Raw genomic sequence first — 19711 nt, forward strand, 5'->3', positions numbered from 1 at the left:
CTTGGGAGCCTCACCTCTTTCAAGGTCACGTGGATGGGTTTCTGCGGCAAGAGGTGAAACGGGGCCCTGTTGCAAACCAGAACGCAGGTGCTTCACCTTGGTGGCTGCTTTCTTGGAGAGGGAGGGAGCCCTGGCCCCCGGCGTATCCTTATTTTCCCCGGGGCCGGTTCAGGGAGACCCAGACCGTAGTTACCCTCAGCAGGGCGACCAGCTCCTCCCGGGTTCCCCAGGAGGCCCTCGGGCCTAGGCAGGCCAGGCAGCCTCTGCCGTCACTGCTCATGTGACGTCTTGCCCCTGGGGACCTGGGACATGCAGACGAGGGCCTGAGCGAGTGTGCCCATTCTCCATTGGGGCAGGCAAGGCCCGGGGGTTCCAGGGCTCAGTGTGCTGTGGGCTCCGTGCTCCAGTGGGCCACCAGACTGCTTAAGTCCTTGAGGGCAGGGGTCCCCGATGCCTCGTCCTGAGCACGGCGGGCCTCACGGGGGTCACGACCTACAGAGTTCCCTGTGGCTTCCACGACTGTGACCTCAGACTCACACGTACGTTCTGGCGCCAGGAGGGCAGCAGCTGGCCCGGGTCGCACGGGGCTGAAACGAGGCAGAGCTGGCCCCTGCCCGGGTCTCCGGGGGAGAGTGTGTTTGTTCCCTGCCTCTCCCCGTTTCTGGAGGCACCGCATCCTTGGCTTGGGGCCCCTCCTCCATCATCAAAGCCAGCGGGCCAGGGTGTCTTTGACCCTTCTTCCGCGGGTCCCTCTGCCTCCGGCCACAGCTGGGAAAGATCCTGGGCTTCTAAGGATCCCTGTTAGTACGCTGGGCCCATCCAGACCTTCTCCTGTCCTACGATCGTTAACCCCTCCGCAGTCTCCCGCCACGTCAGGCTCCACATTCGCAGGACGCGGGCATCTTTGGGGACCGTGATTCCACCAGACATTCGCTCATCCGTTCAGTTTTCTCTGATGTGCTGGCCCCCAGTTCAAACACCACTGAAGACACCCCTGGCCTGCCTCCCGCCCTGCCACCTGCCGGAGATCCCCCAGCACCGGCCCTTGGGGGTGGCCCTCCAGGCCCAGCAGGCTCCAAGCGACCACTTTTCACGGTTTGGGGTTTGAGGTTTCGCTTTAAAACAGATTCCACAGGACGTACGCTTTACGTGTAGAAATCTACAAAACCTGGGTACTGCCTTGCGTCCGTCCCGCTCCTTGATGACATTTGGAGCAGTCCCCCACCCCCACCCCGCTTTGCAGGGGTCCGAACCACAATGTGGCTCTTCTCTGGGGGGTTCGCAGGAGGGTGTGTGGCTGCTGGCCTTGGCACCGACCTGTCTTTTCCTCTTTCCCCACAGAAGACGGAAGGGGCAAGCTGCGGCCAGCCAAGGCCAAGAGCGACAGGAAGAAAAAGAGCTATGGTCCCCTGCACCCCCACCACGCCCTCTTGCCCCAGCTGCCGCCGCCCCCACCCGCCCAGTTCCCCGCCGAGGAGGCACCCAGGCTGCCACCCCTGCTGGAGTCCCCAGCGCTGGCCCCGGGCCCCGCGCCAGCCGAGGAGAACCCCCCCCCACCGCCTCTCAACGTCGTGCCCCCCGAGGCACCTGGCGAGGAGCCAGAGGTGAAGCCACGCCCCATCATCCCCATGCTGTATGTGATGCCGCGGCCCAGCACGCTGTGTGACAAGGGCCGCGTGTCCTGCCAGCAGGCCTTTGAGCACTTTGCCCAGAGGGGCCCCACCTGGAAGGAACAGGCGGCCCCCATGGAGCTGACGGGTCCCGAGGAGGATAGCAGAGCCGGCGAGGTGCAGGTAGGAGGGTGTCCGCGGAGGTCCCTGGGGCTCTCACCTGCCCGGTGCTCCCACCACGGCCCTGCTCGCCTGAACCAGCCCCCCCGGTGCATCCCAGAGGAACCACGGTAGCTCCCGGCCAGCCCTTCCTGGGGCCTTGATCCCACGGCTGGGGACTCCGGCCTGCTGCGGAAGCCAGGCCGTCCCCTCTGCCCTGGGAGGCCGGGCTCTGCTCTGGGTGTCAGAGCCATGCCCTCCCCAGATGCTTCTTGTTCTGCGTTTCAGGCACCGTCCACGTTTTCCAAATTGAAGATGGAAATCAAGAAAAGCAGACGCCACCCCCTGGGCAAGCCACCCACCCGCTCCCCGCTGACCGTGGTCAAGCAGGAGGCCTCGAGTGACGAGGGTGAGCGAGGACGCCTGTTCCCCCGGTGGCCCGTGCCCTGGCCTCCCTCCGCTGCCTGCCCCACCACCGACCGAGGTCGGGCCCCCAGACCCCCACCCCTGCACGGAATGTTGGACTGAGTAGCCCCCGCTCCTCGCTCCCCACAGTCCGGCCTGACCACCCCAAGGCCTTGCCGCCACCCCCGTTCGCTGTTTCCCACCTTGGGGTGCGCGCTTTGTGCCGGGGCCAGGGCCTGAAACGCACAACGCGGCCTAGGAGGGGCAGGGCGCAGGTCCTGGGGCTCCAACCACAGCCCACACTTAACGTTTCTATAACTCAGTCTCCCCATCTGTAAACTGAGGGCTGCCGGCCCCGTGGGGCATTCTGCCGGGAAGGCGCACGGAGCCAGTGCCTACGGAGCGTGCCCGTGGTGCTGAGCCCGTGGCGGGTGCTGGGAATGCCGAGGCTGGGTTACTGCTGATGTGGCGCGTTTTGCCTGTGGTTTTACTGAGCCGCGCACCTGCTCTCGTGAGAGCCGAGCAGGTGCTGTTCCTGCCAGAGGCTCCTTCCCCCAGGCCTGGGGGGGCTGTCCCCGCCCCTGCCCCCGCTCCCGTGGCCTGTGCAGCCCCCAGGTGGGCAAGGACCGTGCCTCTCCCTCTCAGGGGCTCAGGGCTCAGGGTCTGCTCGGATGCCTGGTACGGGTTAGGCCTCTGGAACATTTGCAGAGCAGGCCAGCAAGCGAGCAAGCGGGACTTGGCCCCGCGTCGGCCGCACCCCCCCGTGTCGGGGGTTGAGAAATGACTCTGCTGTTAGGGTTAGGGCTGTGCCCGTAGGAGCAGTGCCACGCCGACGTCGGGGTGGGGGGAGCGGGGGGGGGCAGGTGTCCCCAGAGTCGCACCATGACCTGTCCTGTGGCCAGGCCACTGTAGGGAGATTGGAACAAACCTGGGGAGCCAAGAGCCAAGAGCCAGGGTTGAGGCCTCCGGCAGAAATCCCGCTAAGCCAGGTTTTCATCCTCAGCGTCGGCCTTTTTTTATGTGGAATTTGTGCCCAGTCGTCTGGGCGGCTCCTTCCGTTTCCCCATCTGATCTGAGGGCCGGGGGGAGGAGGGGCTCTGGAAGCGCCTGGGACCGCAGGGCCAGGGCCCCCAAGGGCAAGGGAAGCTCACAGGGGGGCCAGACATGGCCTTACTGTCCGAAAGACTGTAGAGTCACCTTTCCAGAAAGTGCCTCCAAGGCCTCCCCCACCAGCCCTTCTGGCGCTTTCTTGTGAGACCGTCTGGGCCTGGGCTCTTTGGCGACAGAAGGAGGCCAGCAGCTCTCGTCACCGGCGGGGTGCCTGGGCCTGCTTGGGGTCTCCGTGTCCCCAGGCAGAGCAGTCTTGGCCCGTGAGTCAGGTCCAGCCCCCCCACCCCCCGCCCCGGGCCGTAGGAGACCCACAAGTGCATCTTGGGGGTCTGCGCTGACCTCCTCCTCACTCTCATTGAGGCTCGAGGCCCAGGCCTCCAGGCTCCTGTCTGCGTTCTCTTCCCACCATGCCTTGCCGGCCCAGCTGCTGTGAGGTTTGGGGCCTGGGGATTGAGCACCCGCTTCTCGGGGAGGGCTCCTGTGGAGCATCGGGGGGCTCAGCCCTGGGTCCTCAGGAAGTGAGGCAGTGGGCCGTGGGGCGGGGGGGATTGGGGCGTGGCTGGCTGCTAGGGAGAGCAGAGCAGGCGTGACAGGTGACAGGCGAGGTGGGAGGGACGGCTGTTTGCAGCCTCCGTCTTGGTAGTGGCACGGGGTCACCGGAGCGGGGGAGTGACGCCGCTCTTCCTCGGTCCCCCCCGCGTGCCTCTCTCGGCGCGGCTGAGCTCGGGGAGTCCGCGCCAGACCCGCCAAGGCCGCGGAAGTGGGGGCCGGTCACCCCCGGGGCTCCCCGCAGCGAAGTGCCCGCAGGGTGGGGACGGGTTCCTCTGGGCCTCCAGCCATGCCCAGGTTTCTCTCCGTCCCCTCCCGCCCTCCTGTTTTCCTCTAGAAGCCTTCCCTTTCTCCGGGGAGGAGGACATGAGTGGCCCCGAGGCCTTGAGGTCTTTGCTCTCCCTGCAGTGGAAGAACAAGGCTGCCGGTTTCCAGGCCGAGAGGAAGTTCAACGCGGCGGCCGCCCTGACCGAGCCCTACTGTGCCATCTGCACTCTCTTCTACCCTTACACCCAGGTGAGGGAGCTCCGGGGAGGGTGGTGGAGACCAAGGGGCCGCTGGCTGTGGGAGCAGTTTGGAGCTGCCCGGCGGGCGGCCCAGGGGGGTGCGGGACAGCCGCCGAGGGAGCGGCAGAAGCTGTCGGCATTTGGGGCCGCGTGAAGCCCTTGGAAAGGCTGCGGGGAGAAGGGGGGAGCCCGGCCTCTGAGCTTTACCAGAGAGTGACTGATCGACGGCACAAAAACGGGGCAGCCGGTGGAGGGAGCGGGGCCTGGCAGGGGGGCGTGCGGGTGGCCATCAGCAGGTGGCCGGCCTCAGCTGTCCCTCAGGGGCCAGGGGCGGCACGGAGCCGGGCCCTGACCGGTCAGGCCTCTGAGCCGAGAGGCCGAGAGGCAGGACACCCCGTGTCACCCAGCAGGGCTGTGAGGAGCCCCAGGCGGTCTCCACTGAGCCCGACGCTCCTGTCCTACACTCACTCCTGGCCGGGCCCCGCTCTGTCCTGTATTTCCCAGCCATCGGCCACCAGGCCCTGCCCTGTTTGCTGCTTCACCGCTGTTTCTCCCCGTGGCCCCTCCCCCACACCCTGACCTGCCTTCCAGCTCTTTCCTCCCTCGACAGCCCTGGCAGGAGCCCTGCCTGAGGCCGTGGCACACGTTCTGGAGGCCACTCTAGCCACGGGCTCCCTGGCCGGAAGCTCCACCAGCCTCTGCACGGGGCGCGCACGGCCTTCCTCTGCTGTGACATCTGTCCCCTGCCGTGCGCACAGCTGACCCCCGAGGTCTCTCCCACCCGCCCACCTACCCGGCCCCCTGCCTTGCCAGACAGGTTTCTGTTCATCCCTGAGTCTGCTGAGCTGCTTTCTCTTTCCTAAGCCCTCCTGCACCTGCTGTCCCCGGGCACCCCGCACCCCAGGCTCACCCGCCCTCGCTCCCACTCTCTGTGTTCATCGGCCCCTGGACTGGGAGTCCCTGGAGGGTGGGACCCGGGCCGAGTTGACTTTGGGTCCCTGGCTCCTGGCCTGGCACCCATCGCTTCCCTTGAGTCAGCCGGGCTACCCGAGCTCTGGGCCCCGGGCCCAGGGCAGCGCACTTGTCTTAAGGGCCCTGCGGCCCAGCGCTGCCCGGGGCGCTGTTTCTACACAGATTCAGTGTTTGCAGAACTTGACATAGACAACTTCTCCAGGCGCGTCCCTCTTAACGCCGCTGGTTGTCGGGGCGCTGGGGACTCTGCAGTCCAGTAGCTATCGTTCATTGCGCCCACGGTTCCGGTCAGAGCCCTTGTAGATGGGGGCCGGGGCTAGCTTGTCTCACGAGGGTGAGGAAAGCCTGTGCCAGGCACGGGGCCTCCAGCGGGGCTCCTCCCTCCCAGGTCAGGAGCAGTGCAGAGTCCTGCTACTCCTGAGACCGGCTGGGGGCTGCCGGGCCGGGGTGCCACAGACAGGGTGTTTTCGTAACAGTCTGTTCATGGGACGGGATCTGGGCTACAGCCTTTACGGGACATATGTCAGAAGTAGGGGGAACACCTCACAGAGGTTCAGTCACAGGGCCATGTGGACAGACAGAGCGGGCGTGAAGGGCTGGAGGCCGCCGGTCTTGCGGGTGGGCTAGGCTCCCAAGCGTAAGTGAGCAGAAATCTGAAGGTTCCTGGCAGCAGGAATGGCGCTCGCAAAGGCCCTGGGGCAGGGTGGTGTTGGAGGCAGAGCCCGGGGGCTGGCGTGGTTAGAGTAGAGGAGTCGAGGGGCAGCTGGGGTGGGGAGTGAGGGTGGCAGGACAGTGTCTTATGACCCTGACTTGGGAGGGTTTTCTGTGGGGGCAGGACAGGGACTCACTGTGTTTGAGGAGGATCTCTTGAGGGCTCTTGCCTCAGGGTCGAGGGCTGGGGGGGGGGGGTGCAGGGCAGCCTCCGGGGGACAGTGAGAAGCAGCCCGCGGGGTGTCTGGCGGACGAGGCCACGAGAGGCGGGGGCACGGGGCAGAGTCGGGGAGGGCCACGGCGCCCGGCCCGGTGTGCTGCCCCCTGTGGGCTCCCCGCTGAAGGCGGCGACCTATTCCTGCAGTCCCTACAGACCGAGAAGGAGGCTCCCCAGGCCTCTCTCGGGGAGGGTCCCTCGGTGGCTCCCCCTTCCAAAAGTGGCCAGAAGACACGGCCGTTGATCCCCGAGATGTGCTTCACGTCCGGCGGTGAGAACACGGAGCCCCTTCCCGCCAACTCCTACATCGGCGACGACGGGACCAGCCTGCTGATCGCCTGCGCCAAGTGCTGCCTGCAGGTTCATGCCAGTGAGTCCTGGGCCCGGATGCCGGCCCGTGGGAGGACAGCTGTGGCACCTGTGGCTTGGGCCCCCCCACCCCCACCCGGTTAGGTCTGCGGAGCCAGCGGGCCCCCTTCTCTGGGCTGCCGTCTTGGGCCTTCCGCACGACCTGGCGTCACAGGGCGGCCTCCCCCCTGGCCAGTTCGGACGGTTCCACCGAGGCCTGAGATCTACAGATGGTCCAGGGGATCTGATCTGTCCCTGCCGTCGGTGACCGGCCCCCCTCCCGAACCCCGAGGGCCCGACTCAGCCCGAGACAAGAAAATGGGTGTGTGCCCCTTTCTCCGGTGTTAGGGGCAGCAAACGCGAGCCCGAGCTCCCGGCAAGGGAAGGAAGCTTTTCCAGAGCTGTTTCATTTCAGGGCCTGCCCTGCGGAGTCCTGCCCAGAGCTCGTTTTGTCTCCTGCTAGGAGCATAGGCCCAGGCTGAGCCCGCCCTCTGGAGGGGCCTGAGTCTAGCTTCCGGGACAAGCCTGGGAGGCGGAAGGCCCAGCATAACCCCCGAGACCAGGCACTGGAGGGAGGTGGGGCCCCCTCTTCCTCCAGGAGGAATACTTTGCTGTCCCTCAGAGCCTCTGTGGGGACACAGCAGAACACTACAGTTCTGTGGCCTGGTGGCTGAGGTCCCCTGGTACTGCCGGATGGCGACCCCGGGGGTAGGGCAGAAGAGCCCTCGCTCTGGGGCGTGACCTCTTGACTCCACCGCCCCCCCCCGCCCCCGCCGCCTGCCCGTTTCTAAACCAGGGCCAAGGTCCTAAGCGAACCATCTGGGTAACCCAGAGCCTCCCAACTTCTGCTTCCTGAGTAGTGATTTTGCCTGAACACAGGGCCCGGCCCGCCCCGCTCTGCCGTCTGGACTCTGGCATCCACGAGGCCCACTTTGCGTGGCGTACAACTGCTTGGTCACTTTTCAGGCTTCCCAGCCTCCCCTGGCCTGCAGAGCCTGGGCCTTTTAGATGTGACTGGAGACTGGAGACAGCGAGGGCCGCTCTCGGCTGAGCAGCCCCAGCAGGGGACCTCGCTCTCCTTTCCCCTACTTGTTTCAAACAAGCCATTTCTAGACCGTCCCGCTGTGCGCAGTGGCCTGGTTTCAGGAGGGAGGGTGGGGAGAGCAATTGCCCTAAATGCCGCTGCCGAATTCCAGAAGGCCCCATCAGCTGCAGCGGGCGTCCTGGCGACAGATGCCGCCCGGCTCAGCGGTCCCCCCACCCTCGCTTGTTTGCAGGTTGCTACGGCATCCGCCCTGAGCTGGTCAACGAGGGCTGGACGTGTTCCCGGTGCACGGCCCACGCCTGGACTGCGGTAACTCACCCCCGCGGCTGGGTGGTGCTCTGAAAGCCGCGAGGCCTGTGGGACCCGGCCCGGCCTGATCCCCAGGGTGACCTTGGGCGGCCTAGTCAGTTGGGGACCCGGCCCCGGCCTGATCCCCAGGGTGACCTTGGGCGGCCTAGTCAGTCGGAAACATCAGGACTGCGGGCAGGGGTGGGACCGGCCCCAGGGCGGCGAGGTGGTGGCCCTGCCCCCTCACCACCTCACCACCGGGCTGTCTGGTTCCCGCAGGAGTGCTGCCTTTGTAACCTCCGGGGCGGAGCCCTGCAGATGACCACCGACCGCAGGTGGGTGGCCGGGGGCTCCCCCTGGGGGTGGGGGGCCGGGAGGACCCAGCGCGCCCAGACTGCCCCTGAAGATCCTGTAAGCCCCGACCGGCCGGCGGCCACGCGGGGCGCATGGGTGGGCGGTGGTCGTGCCAGCAGGGGCGGATCGCCTGTGCGCCCTGACGCCAGCCTCCCCGCAACCAGGTGGATCCACGTGATCTGTGCCATCGCGGTCCCCGAAGTGCGCTTCCTGAACGTGATGGAGCGCCACCCTGTGGACATCAGCGCCATCCCCGAGCAGCGGTGGAAGCTGGTACGTCCCCTGGGGTCCTGGCCCTGTGGGCGCAGGGGGCGCAGACGCCCCATTGCAGTTTGGCCAAACCTGTTTGCTCTTAAAGGCGCAGCAGGCCCCTGGCTTCTGCGGTCTGTGTGCAGAGACGCGGTCTCTGCACAATCTAGCAGCCCTGTGCTTGCCGTCCCGCACAAGGGGGCGCCGCACAGCCTGCCCCCGTCTCCTCCGATTACTTCCCTCGGGCTCTGCGCCCCTGACAGACTGTCCAGTGCACGGTCTGGCGGTGCGGGCGGCTCCCTTGTCCTGCAGGACTGAGCTTCGCGCACCGAACGTACACGACCCCCCTCCCCTACCCCGGCCACCACCGCTCTGCTGTCCGCCTGTCAGAGTTTGCGAGTGGGGTCACGCAGGACGTGTCCTGTGTCCGCTTTCTGTCACCGAGCACAGTGTTCTCCAGGTCTGTCTGTGTGGCTGCAGATGGCAGGGTTTGCCTCTCTCTGTGGCTACGTCCCATCCCCGCAGTGCATCCTCCATTAACGGGCACCTGGGCTGTTTCTGGGTCACGGCCATGGCCCTGAATACGGGGGTGCAGATACCCCTCTGAAATCACGTGTTCAGTGCTCTTGGGTAAATACCCCTGTAGTGGAATTTACGGGATCGTATGGTGGCTGTATTTTTTTTTTTTTTAATGTTTTAAGTAATGTCTACACCCAGCGTGGGGGTCAAACACAACAACCCCACGCAGGGAGTCAGATGCCCTACTGACTGAGCCGGCCAGGCACCCCTGGCGGTTCTATTTTTAATGAAAAAAAATTTTTTTCTTAGTTATATTTTTTTCAATGTTTACTTATTTTTGAGAGAGCGTGTGGGAGGGGCAGAGAAGGAGGGAGACAGACTCTGAAGCGGGTTCCACGCTCCGAGCTGTCGGCACAGAGCCCGAGGCGGGGCTCGAACTCACGAACCGTGAGATCCTGACCTGAGCCGAAGTCAGACGCTTAAGAGACTGAGCCCCCCAGCATCCCCTACTTCTCATTGTTTGAGGAGCCTCCATACTGTCTTCCACGGCAGCTGCCCCGGTTTGCGTTCCCACCAGCAGCGCACGAGGGCTCCCTTCCCTCCGCCTGCGCGCTTACACTCACCCATTCGGTAGGAGCCGTTGGAACAGGCGTGAGCTGGGATCTCGTGGTTTTGATTTGCGTTTCCCTGACGATGAGTGACGTGGAGCGCCTTTGCACGTACCTGTTGGCCATCCGGACGTCCGCTCTGGAAAAATACCTATTCGGGTCCTTTGCTCATTTTTGAATCGGACTGCTGTTTTGCTACCGAGTTGCAGGAATCCCGTAACTAGGCCCCTCTTGACGCGCGTCGCGCTTTCCATCGCCATCCTCCACTGTCCTCCGGTGGACTGTGGCCTCGAGGGGCTCACGCCTCCTCTGCGCACCGATGAGGACGGTCGCCCCTGGGGGAGCCTGTGGGGCAGCGGACGGAGCGGGACGATGAGCAGGCCACCGGCCAGCCCTGTGACTAGACAGGTCGCTGACCTCTCTGTACCTCAGCTTTCCCCTCCGTCGGCTGGGCCGCCCGTGGCCTCCTGTGTGGTGAGCGTTCACGGGGCCTGACTGTGCGTAAGCTCCCGCCGTCAGGCTCGTCGTGGCCGTGAGTTCGCGGGCGGCTTCGCCGGGGACCCGTGTGGCCCACCCCCGGGCTGCAGGCGGGCAGAAGGCAGAGGAAGTGGGCTCTGGGCCTGCCGGGGGGTCCTGTGGGGCCACCCGGCCGGGTTGACGGGGCAGCAGGAGGGAACCCGTGTGGGAGGGCGGGGGCCTTGGTCACGGAGCCAGCACTGCCCCCACCCGAGTCCAGACAGGTGATCAGGAAAGGGCCGGGTGGCCGCAGGGGGCTCCTCCGGGAAGGCGGGCGTAAAAGGCTTCATTATTCAGGGGACGTGACGGTGCCGTGCTTGGCGCCCGTGATAGATCCTCCCTCCCAGACGCTTTATGGATCATCTGACATTTCCAGCTTGCAGCCTCTTCATTACCAGTACTTGTAACGATGAATTAAAAATCCTTCTACATGAGGCTCACTTGTACTGCCTAATGGAGCCTCGTGAGGAAGCCGGCAGCTAACTCCTGCTTGTCCGGCCACCCGCCCGCCTTCCCAGGGCCACGTGCTGGCCGCGGGCTCGGGGATGGTCACGCCTGGTCATCTGTCCATCTGTCTGTCCCTATGACTACCTGGCCTCTGGCCCCGGGCACTGGGGCTGTCCTGGCTCGTGGGGGCGGGCCCCATGCCTACGGGGGCCTGAGCCCAGACCCCCTCCCGGGCTCGCCAGGTTTGCGCCCATGCTCACCCCCGTCACCAGGCTGGGATGGGACCTGGAGGGACTTCGCGGTCCGGTGGAGACTCCAAGCGAGTCAGCTTGTGATCAGCTACGGGGGTGGTACAGGCGTGGCTGGTGGGGGGCGGGCGGTTTGAGCCGGCTCTGCCCTCTCGTCGCCCCTGCTTTGAGGGGAGGCGCTGACGTCTGGCGGTGCTGGTGCCGGAGGGAGGGTGGGCCTTTGCCAGAGCAGGTTGGCGGGTGGGCGTGAGGGGCAGGTTGAGCACAGGGGACTTGGTACGGGGCGATGGGGGGCGTCTGCAGGCAAGAGCAGCCTCCACGGCCAGCGTCACGCCCGTCGGTGACCCCGGCTGCCCCAGACCACCGCTGTGCACGATGTCCGCCCTCCCTGCACCCCCTCCGTACAGCCTCCACCCAGGGAGACCCAGACGCCCAGCACCGGAGGCTCCGACAGATAGTGCGGTGGGGGCCTGGCCTGCATTCTCTGCGACGCGGGAGCTCGGGATGAGGGCCCCGCCACCCACGGGCTGAAACGGGTTGTGCTGTGCCAGCCCAGCTGTTGGGTCCTCCTGGGCCTCCGCCGGCAGGTGGGGGCCTGGCTCCCTGCGCCTTCCACCCCTGCGGAGGAGGCCCAGTCCTGGAGGGTTGTTAACGCGCCCCCCCTGTGGTTGTGCGCCGGCCCCGCGGGCTGGCGGGATTAGGTATTGACAGTTTAATAATGAGATCTCATTGCCATCGATCGGCGGTGGGCGTGCTCCTGCTGTGCCCTGTGCTGCGCGGCTTATCTGGCCTTTGAACACGGTTTACAGAGCGATAAAGGCCCACTTAGTAAGTGTAGGAAATGCTCACAGTGGCCGCCCTCGGGGGTGGGGAGGGGGCAGGGCCGGCCTGCGGGGCGGACCCTCCTGGGGAAGAGCCTCCGGGAGGAGGAGGGGGCGGCTCCACAGTGCCTTATATTCAAAATTAAGGTAAAAGTCCCCATTTTAAAGTACAGTTGAGCGACTTTTAGTACGTTCACGGATTGAGGCAATCATCACCATGATCTGGTTCCAGAACATTCCACCTCCCCAGAAAGAAACCCGTCCCCATCAGCTGTCAACCCACCCGGCCCCCGGCCCCCACGAGCCCCCTTCCCGTCCGTGGATGAGCCTGTTGTGGACGTTCCACTCGCGTGGCCTCGTATCCCGCGTGGCCTCTCGTGTCTGCTTCCCTCCCTGCGCGTCGTGTGTCCGGGGTCCGTCCGCGGGGCGGCGGGGGTGGGCGCCTCGCTCCTGCTCCGGCCGAGGGACGTGCGCGTGCGTGTGTCCCAGGCAGCTGTGCAGAGACAGTGGGGGGGGGAGGATCCGCAAGTGCTTCTGGAGGAAGAGCCACTGGCTGGGTCTGGGGGGGGCTCCACCCGCCACGGCCAAGACCCCTGGCCACGCAGAGTTCTGCGGGCTTTTCCCACAGTGCTTCCCCCAACAAACGCCAGCCCCCGGGGGCTGCTGAGTTCCTGCCCTGGGGCTGGGGGGGGGGGGTGGGTCGCTCCCGGGAGACAGCCCCGGGGGTCCCGGAAAGGGCCTCCTAGCCCCCTGTCCTCGGCCTGTGTCCCCCCAGAAGTGCGTGTACTGCCGGAAGCGGATGAGGAAGGTATCAGGAGCCTGCATCCAGTGTTCCTGTGAGCACTGTTCCACCTCCTTCCACGTGACCTGCGCCCACGCCGCCGGGGTCCTCATGGAGCCTGACGACTGGCCCTACGTTGTCTCCATCACCTGCTTCAAGCACAAGTCAGGGGGCCACACCGTGAGTGCCCCGCCCGCCCCCTCCCGCCCCCGCCCCCGCCCCCGGCCGGCCGCCTGCGCGCCGACAAGGCCCTGTCCCCGCCGCCCCCAGGTCCAGTTCCTGAGGGCCGTGTCCTTGGGCCAGATGGTCATCACCAAGAACCGCAACGGGCTCTATTACCGCTGCCGGGTCATCGGCACCAGCACGCAGACCTTCTACGAAGTCAACTTCGACGACGGGTCCTACAGCGACAACCTCTACCCGGAGAGCATTACCGTGAGCGGGGCTGTCCTCGGGAAGCCGGGGAGGGGGGAGGGGGGAAGGGGGAGCGCTTCGGGGGGGGGGGGGGGCGGGGCTGTCCTCGGGAAGCCGGCTCGGCCCCCGCGGTGCTCCCCTGGCCCCACCACCGCAGGAGGGCTCCCCGGGTTGTGCAGACGCTGAGCGGGAAGCAGTCAGTTCCAGAGTCGGCCGCCTGTGCTCACGCGCTTGCTGGGAGAGTTCAGGCCCGGAACGCCACTCCCCTCCTGTGCACACACTCGAGGGCCCGGGCAGATGACAGTGGGAGGCGTGGGAGGCGCTGAAGCCCCACTTGCCGCCCCCTTCCTCCCTTGCAGAGTAGGGACTGTGTCCGGCTGGGACCCCCACCCGAGGGGGAGTTTGTGGAGCTTCGGTGGGCGGATGGCAACATGTACAAGGCCAGGTTCATTTCCTCTGTGACGAGCCACGTCTATCAGGTGAGCCGGCCCCTGCTTCGCCGGGGCAGGGACGGAGCCACGGATGGGCCGTGGCCAGCTCCCGCTGGGGACATAAACGCTCAGGGTTTCTTAGGCCTTTAAGCGGGGAGGGGTCTCCGCTTGTCCGATATTTTCCCCCCAAGTTGTCTTTCTGACTCCGCATGTCTGGTACGCCATACAGACGTAAAATTTACTGTTTCAAGCATTTTGTAGCATACAGTCCCACGCCCCGCATTTTTTTTTAATCGCGGTGGTTGTGAGTTTCTTTCCGTGATTGTGGAAGGGAAGTTATTCAGCAGCTTGAAATCTTAGAAGAAGATCACCCATGTGCCAGCCACCAAAGTCGACGGCCGCTCATCCTTGGCTGTTTTGCTTTCTCTCGCGTCCGCCAGCCCCTGGATCTCTCCGTGGCACACCCCTCGCCCCTCCCTCTCTGGGTGCTCCTACTTGATGAGTGGGGGCGGGGAGGCCACCAGGGCAGGGCTGGCCAGCGGGACGCCGCTGAGAACCGCCTCCCTTTGCAGGTGGAGTTCGAGGACGGGTCCCAGCTGATGGTGAAGCGCGGGGACATCTTCACCCTGGACGAGGAGCTCCCCAAGAGGGTCCGGTCGCGGCTGGTAAGTGGCAGAACAGGGTGGGGACGCGGCCCCCAGAAGCCGTTAGTGGTCCTTGTGGAAGCAGCCTGTCCAAATGGCCTTGACCTCCCCCTCGTCCTTAGTCGCAGGGCTGGAACAGCCCAGCCAGGAGGAGGCGAATCTGCGTGGGGGGGGGGGGGGGGGCAGCCATTGTGCTCGGTGCGCAGCGGCCAGCGGCCACAGGCCGCCTGAACACAAAACCTGAGCTCAGAGCTGCTCCAAAGCTCATCCCTTTTCAAAGGGAACAATGAGTCCCAGAGGCGAGGGATGGTGACAGGGCTTTTTCTCCTGGGCCCTTTGCATTTGTGTTTCTCCCGTCTTTAATGCCAAGGCAAGGTTTTGACGAGCCGGGGGCTGTGGCCATCGGTGAATGAGCTCAAAGTAAGAGCTGGCGTGGGTCTGACGGCCGACCTGACCCCAGGATCCCTCCGGGAAGCACAGGGGGCCCAGACGGAGCCCGGCCACCCAGCCACCCTCTGGGAGGACAGCCCAGGCTCTGGGCGCCCGCTCCCCTGGGGCCCGTGACTAGGGGGGCCTGGATGGCTCGCACACGGGATCGGGGGCTCACGCAGAGGCAGGAACGCTGGGCAGCCGTCCCTGGCGACCGGTGTCACTCCCAGAAGGTCACCGGTTGAGGGACCGTGCCTGGAGGCCGCGGGCATGTGCTTCAGCCGGGTGCCCGCACGGAGCCCCCCGAGGGGCTGCTGTGACGAGGCATCTTGGGATTTTCAACCACAGACGTCGTCTGTCACGGTCCTGAGGCCAACGTGTGGGCTCAGATTTGGTGGCTGGGGACAGCGGCCTCCAGGTCACAGACGCCTCCCTTCTGGTGGCAGGAGGGAGAGGGAGAGCTCCCGTGGGCCTCTTTGTTTATGGGCCCCGATCCCATTCACACGGCCTCCTCCCGATACCGTCACCGTAGGGGTCAGGCTCCCACAGACGGATTTGGGGGCGCCCCGCTGCCACGCTAACCCCCGTGCCGTCTGGTCTCCCGCAGTCGCTCAGCACGGGGGCACCTCAGGAGAACACCTTCTCGGGAGAGGAGGTGAAGGCCGCCAAGCGCCCGCGGGTGGGCACCCCACGCGCCCCCGAGGACTCAGGACGGAACCCGGACTACCTAGCGTTCATGGAGAGCCTCTTGCGGGCGCAGTGCCGGCCCGGGGCCCCCTTCTAGGACAGCCGGCCGCCCGGCGACCCCTCGGCCCAGCAAGGCAGGCGGCGGCCGGCCCTGGCGTTTGCTTGCTGTGAATTCCTGTCCTCGCCTCCCCGGCCCCCGAGAGGCTACCTCTGCGCGGCCGCCCCCGCTCTGCGGCGACAGGAGCCAGCAGGACGCCGGCACGCGGCCCCCGGACTCAGGGAGCAGGGCCACGCGGGCTCTGGGGGGGCCGGCCGGGGACTCGCGCCACCCCCACGACTCAGATTCGTAAACCATGTAAGCTCTTCTCGAAAAGGTGCTACTGCTTTGCCTGCCTCCTGAGCAGCCTTGGAGGTTGTGACTTCTGTACATACGTGACCTTTGTGAGGCTCTTTCTAGAAATACCTGTTGTTTAAAAAAACACGAGGAAAAAAAGGAAAACAAAGAAAAGGAAAAAAAATCCCCAAAGTTGTTTTCTAGATTTGTGGCTTTAAACACGAAACAAAACAAAACACAAACGTTCTTTTTTTTCCAGAACCAAGATACGCTGAGGGAGATAAAAGCATCTCGGGTTTTTTGTTGGCTTGTTGGTTTGTTGGTCATTGTTTTAAAACCTCGCTTGTCTGCGCACCAGCGGCAGGGAGGTGCCCCGCATGCGGGGAGGCCCGGTGGCACCTGGGAGGCCAGGCAGGGTGCCGGTGACAGGGTGACGGGCGTCGGCCCGTCCCTCCTCTCTCCGGGACTTGGCGAAGGTCTGGGCGGCCGGCCCTGCCTGCTCCCTCTGGGGGCGACCACCAGCTGCAGGGGTCACAGAGCCCCCTTCCGGTCCACGCGCGCCTTCACGAAATAAACACGCTCTCTCCTGGTTTGTTCCCTCTCCTGCTTCTTCCCCTCGTGACTGCACTGCCGGCCGGGGGCCTCCGCTGTTTGCAAAAGGCTCCGTGTCCCCAGAGCGTCCCCCTCCCGGCCGTGTGCGTGGCCGGGCGTCTGTTCACCGACAAGCGTGGGTGACATCCGTGGCTGTCTGGGGAGGGAGGATGTGAAACCAGCCAGCTCTCCTCCCACCCCCACCCCCACCCCCACCCCCACCCCCACCCCCACCCCGTGGCCCCAGGCCCTGGCCGCCGCCCCACCGGCGCAGGGGTGCCTGCCTTGGACCCCGAGGGGCCAATGGCGTCCGCGTCTTGCTTGGGAGACGTGGGTCTGTGCGTCTGGGGGACGCTGATGTCAGCACGGAGGAACCGGGGTTTCCGAGGCGTGCTTGTGAGGGGCTTTGGGCCCCCGCCCACCTGCCCCCGGGAGCCTCGCCCACCGCGGCGGCCCCTGCCGTCCTGCCCAGGGATTGCCGGCAGAATCTGCTCGTGTAAAAAAAAAAAAAAAAAAAAAAAAAATTAAAAAGAGTGTTCTGCTGGTTGCCAGGCCAGAAAGAACTATATAAGGAGAACAGAAAAGATGTAAATGAGCCGAGAACCTTGCGTTTCGTTGGTGGGGGCGGGGGGCAGGTGCCCTGGAGGGGGCGGGGGCGGGAGGTGCCGCGGGGAGCCCGCCGGATGTGGGGGTCCCCCTCTGCATGCGGCAGCCCCGCGGGGCGCCGGCACTGTGTTCATATGTAGTTTGAAAATGCTATTTATATTGTAAAGGGAACGGGAGGAAGGGGGCTGGCCCTCGGGCGGAGGGGTGGGCCAGACCCAGGCGGGGTCTCTCTGGGTCTGGGTCTGGGTCTGGGTCTGGGTCTGGGGCGACGTGCAGACAGGCCGCGGCTCCGCGAAGGGGAAACGCACATTTCCCCACCAACGTATACCCGTGTCTATGTACAAAAACGAAAAACAAAGCCACCCGCCCTGATTTTGCTCCCACCCAAGATTAAGGATGCGCTGTATTTTTGCCTAATTTCCCCTGCCTCTAGGTTCATAATGAATTAAAGGCTCGTGAGCACTGCGAAACAGAGCTCCCTGGCTGGCGGTGTCTTCATTTCGGGGTGGGGGGCGGGCCCCCAGGAGGGTGGGGGGGCGGCCTGGCCCCTCGTTCCCGCTCCGGGCTTCCTGGTGGAGGGTGGTTCTTCCCGGCCGACGTCTGGCCGCGGCTTGCGTCCCCCCACACCCCTTCCTAGAGTCTGTCGGGCTCCACTCACAGGCAGGCTGGTGGCAGCGGTGGCTGAGGCAGCAGGCTCCCCCCCCCCCCCCAAGGACAACTCTGGGGGCGCCTGGGTGGCTCAGTCAGTGTCGATCTCAGCTCAGGTCATGATCTCACAGTTCATGAGACCGAGCCCCGCGCTGGGGCTCTGTGCCGACAGCGCGAAGCCTGGAGCCTGCGTCGGATTCGGTCTCCCTCTCTCTCTGCCCTTGTCCCACTCACGCTCTCTCTCAAAAATAAATAAAGTTAAAGAAAGGTTTAAAAAACAAAAAAATTCTGTCTTTGACCCCTTGTTTGTCTGGGGCCAGTGGCCACCTTCTCCCACTGCCCTCGTGATCACGACCCGGTTCCAGTGACGTCTGAGCCAAGGAGGATGCCACGCTGTGGGGTCTCCCAGGCCTGGCAGGAGGCTGGGCCCCCAGGCTTTGTGAATGTGCCACGAATCCAACAGGTCCTGGGGGGGCGGGGTGGCACCAAGGCAGCAGGTCGGACCCCCGCCTTGGTGGAGCCAACAGGACTGGGCGGGGCAGCCGGTAAGTACGGCTCACCCGGTGAGGTAGAAAGAGCAGGGGAAAGGGAGTCTTGAAGGAGGATAGAGTGCCAGAGGGCATGGTCCGTGCAAAGGCCCCGGGGCAGGACCTGGCCTGGCATATGGGAGGAGCGGTGAGGGGGCCTGTGTGGCTGGGGCAGAGTGAGCGAGGTGGGGTGGGGCGGGACGGGAGGACAGGGAGGGGACGGGGCAGGTCGTGCACAGCCTTGTGGGCCTCCGGAGGACCTGGGCTTTGACCCCAGGGAGGTGGGACCCTAGAGGGCTGTGGGCAGAGGAGGCGGGACCTGACTCTGGTGCTCATGGGCGCCCTCTGGTGGCCGCTCTGCGGAGGCCGGGCTGCGGGGGTGGATGAGGGCAGGAGCCTGCGGACCGGGGCTGACGGGACTCGCTGAGCATCTGGAAGGTGGTTTGGCCACAGGCTGGGGTGAGGCAGGCCAGGGGCAGGGAGAGCAGCTTGGACTTACGGGGAGCTGGACACACGGGCCTGGGAGCGGGGAGGGGGGCCCTTGGGAGAGACCGGCGTGCAGGTGACATGTTTACGGGACACTCGAGACGGGGACCTGGGACTGGACCCCCCTCCCCAGGAGCTGGTGCAGGGCTGGGGACGAACCGCCAGCGACGTGGGGGACCCCAAACGGGGTGCTCGGTTTTTCCTCCCTGGCAAAGGGGGTCCTCGCGAGGTGGTGGCGTCCTGGACAGCGAGTTCCTTTGATAAAATCACCTGCCACCGCCACCTTCACCCCACTTCTCGGATCCTCCTTTTCGGGGAGCCCCTGCCCCCAGCCAGGACTCCGTCTCCCCACCTGTTCCAGGGGCCTCTGTCTGTCCTCAGCCCCGAGGAGGGGGCCGCGGACCCAGGCGGTCTGGCTGCAGAGGGCCCGCCGTTTGCACCCCTCAGGTGAGCGGCCGTGCCCAGCCGGTGGGGGTGCCTGGTGCCCGGGCCCCGGGTGCTGGGCCGGGCCCCGGAGAGAAGCCCGAGGAGAAGGGAAAGACAGTTGCTGCTTCTCTGGGGTTTAGGGCTCAGGAACGCGGGGGGGGGGGGGGGGGGGGGGCACAAATACAGAGGGTCGGCTGGTGGCCACAGCGACCTCTCAGAGCAGATGTCTGGGAGGTGACGTTTCAGGGATCTGAGCCCTCTTGGGGCGCCTGGGTGGCTCGGTTGGTTGAGCATCCGACTTCCGCTCAGGTCATGATCTCACGTCTGTGGGTTCAAGCCCTGCATAGGGCTCTGTGCCGACAGCCTGCTTCCAATTCTGCGTCTCCTCTCTCTGTGCCCTCCCCCGCTCCGGGTCTGTCTCTCAAAAAATACAAATGTTAAAAAAAAAAAAAAAGGATCTGAGCCCTCAAGGGACAGCGTATCAGAAAGACTGGGGACAGGTGCCCGGCGTGTGAGTATATAGTCCTGGGACGGGCCTCAGCCACCCATGGCCCTCGAGCCAAATCTGGCCTTCCGCTTTTGTCTTTTGTATATAAAGTTTTATTGGCACACGGCCACGCCCATCCGGTTAGTTGTTACCTATGGTGGCTTTTGCCCTCCAGGGGCCGAGCTCACCCTGCCTGCAAAGACAGACGCGCTCGGTATCGGGCCCCTTACGGAGACCTCGGGTGAGCCGGAGGCCGCAGTCCCCACGCCCCCGCTGTGCCTGCATGTCCCCTGGTTCTCCCGTGGGGCCAGCCCTCGGGCCCCAGGCCCGTCTTGTCTCTCAAAGGCTCCCAGTTAGGCCGCCTGCACCATTCGCACCCCACCCCCTCCGGAAGTGGAAAGAGAGACTTTGACCGAAGGCCCCTCCGCTCAGGGCGTCACTTCCGCTCCGGCCATGATCTCACGGTTTGTGGGTTCAAGCCCCGCGTCAGGCTTCTGTGCTGACGACGTGGAACCTGCTCGGGAAGTCTCCCTCTCCC

The 19711-nt window shown here is 65.3% G+C and overlaps 1 protein-coding gene across 13 annotated transcripts in view; it reads left to right on the forward strand.

Annotated features, from left to right (window-relative positions):
• KDM4B (lysine demethylase 4B) overlaps positions 1-15994 on the forward strand; it is a 131936-nt gene extending 115942 nt beyond the window's left edge. For 8 of the 13 annotated variants that reach the window (XM_042977866.1, XM_042977871.1, XM_042977864.1 and 5 more), the window contains 11 exons: positions 1342-1793; positions 2058-2178; positions 4171-4349; positions 6387-6609; positions 7865-7941; positions 8200-8255; positions 8439-8547; positions 12458-12898; positions 13237-13356; positions 13881-13973; positions 14989-15994. In XM_042977866.1, coding sequence (XP_042833800.1) covers positions 1342-1793; positions 2058-2178; positions 4171-4349; positions 6387-6609; positions 7865-7941; positions 8200-8255; positions 8439-8547; positions 12458-12898; positions 13237-13356; positions 13881-13973; positions 14989-15165 — 2048 coding nt within the window. In that variant the 3' untranslated portion in view covers positions 15166-15994. Of the gene's footprint in view, positions 1-1341; positions 1794-2057; positions 2179-4170; positions 4350-6386; positions 6610-7864; positions 7942-8199; positions 8256-8438; positions 8548-12457; positions 12899-13236; positions 13357-13880; positions 13974-14988 lie in introns of those variants that run through there. The other 5 variants (XM_042977862.1, XM_042977865.1, XM_042977860.1 and 2 more) reach the window with 4 other exon arrangements.
• The last annotated feature ends 3717 nt before the right edge of the window (positions 15995-19711 follow it).

Source organism: Panthera tigris, chromosome A2, assembly GCF_018350195.1.
Source record: "Panthera tigris isolate Pti1 chromosome A2, P.tigris_Pti1_mat1.1, whole genome shotgun sequence".
NCBI lineage: Eukaryota > Metazoa > Chordata > Mammalia > Carnivora > Felidae > Panthera > Panthera tigris.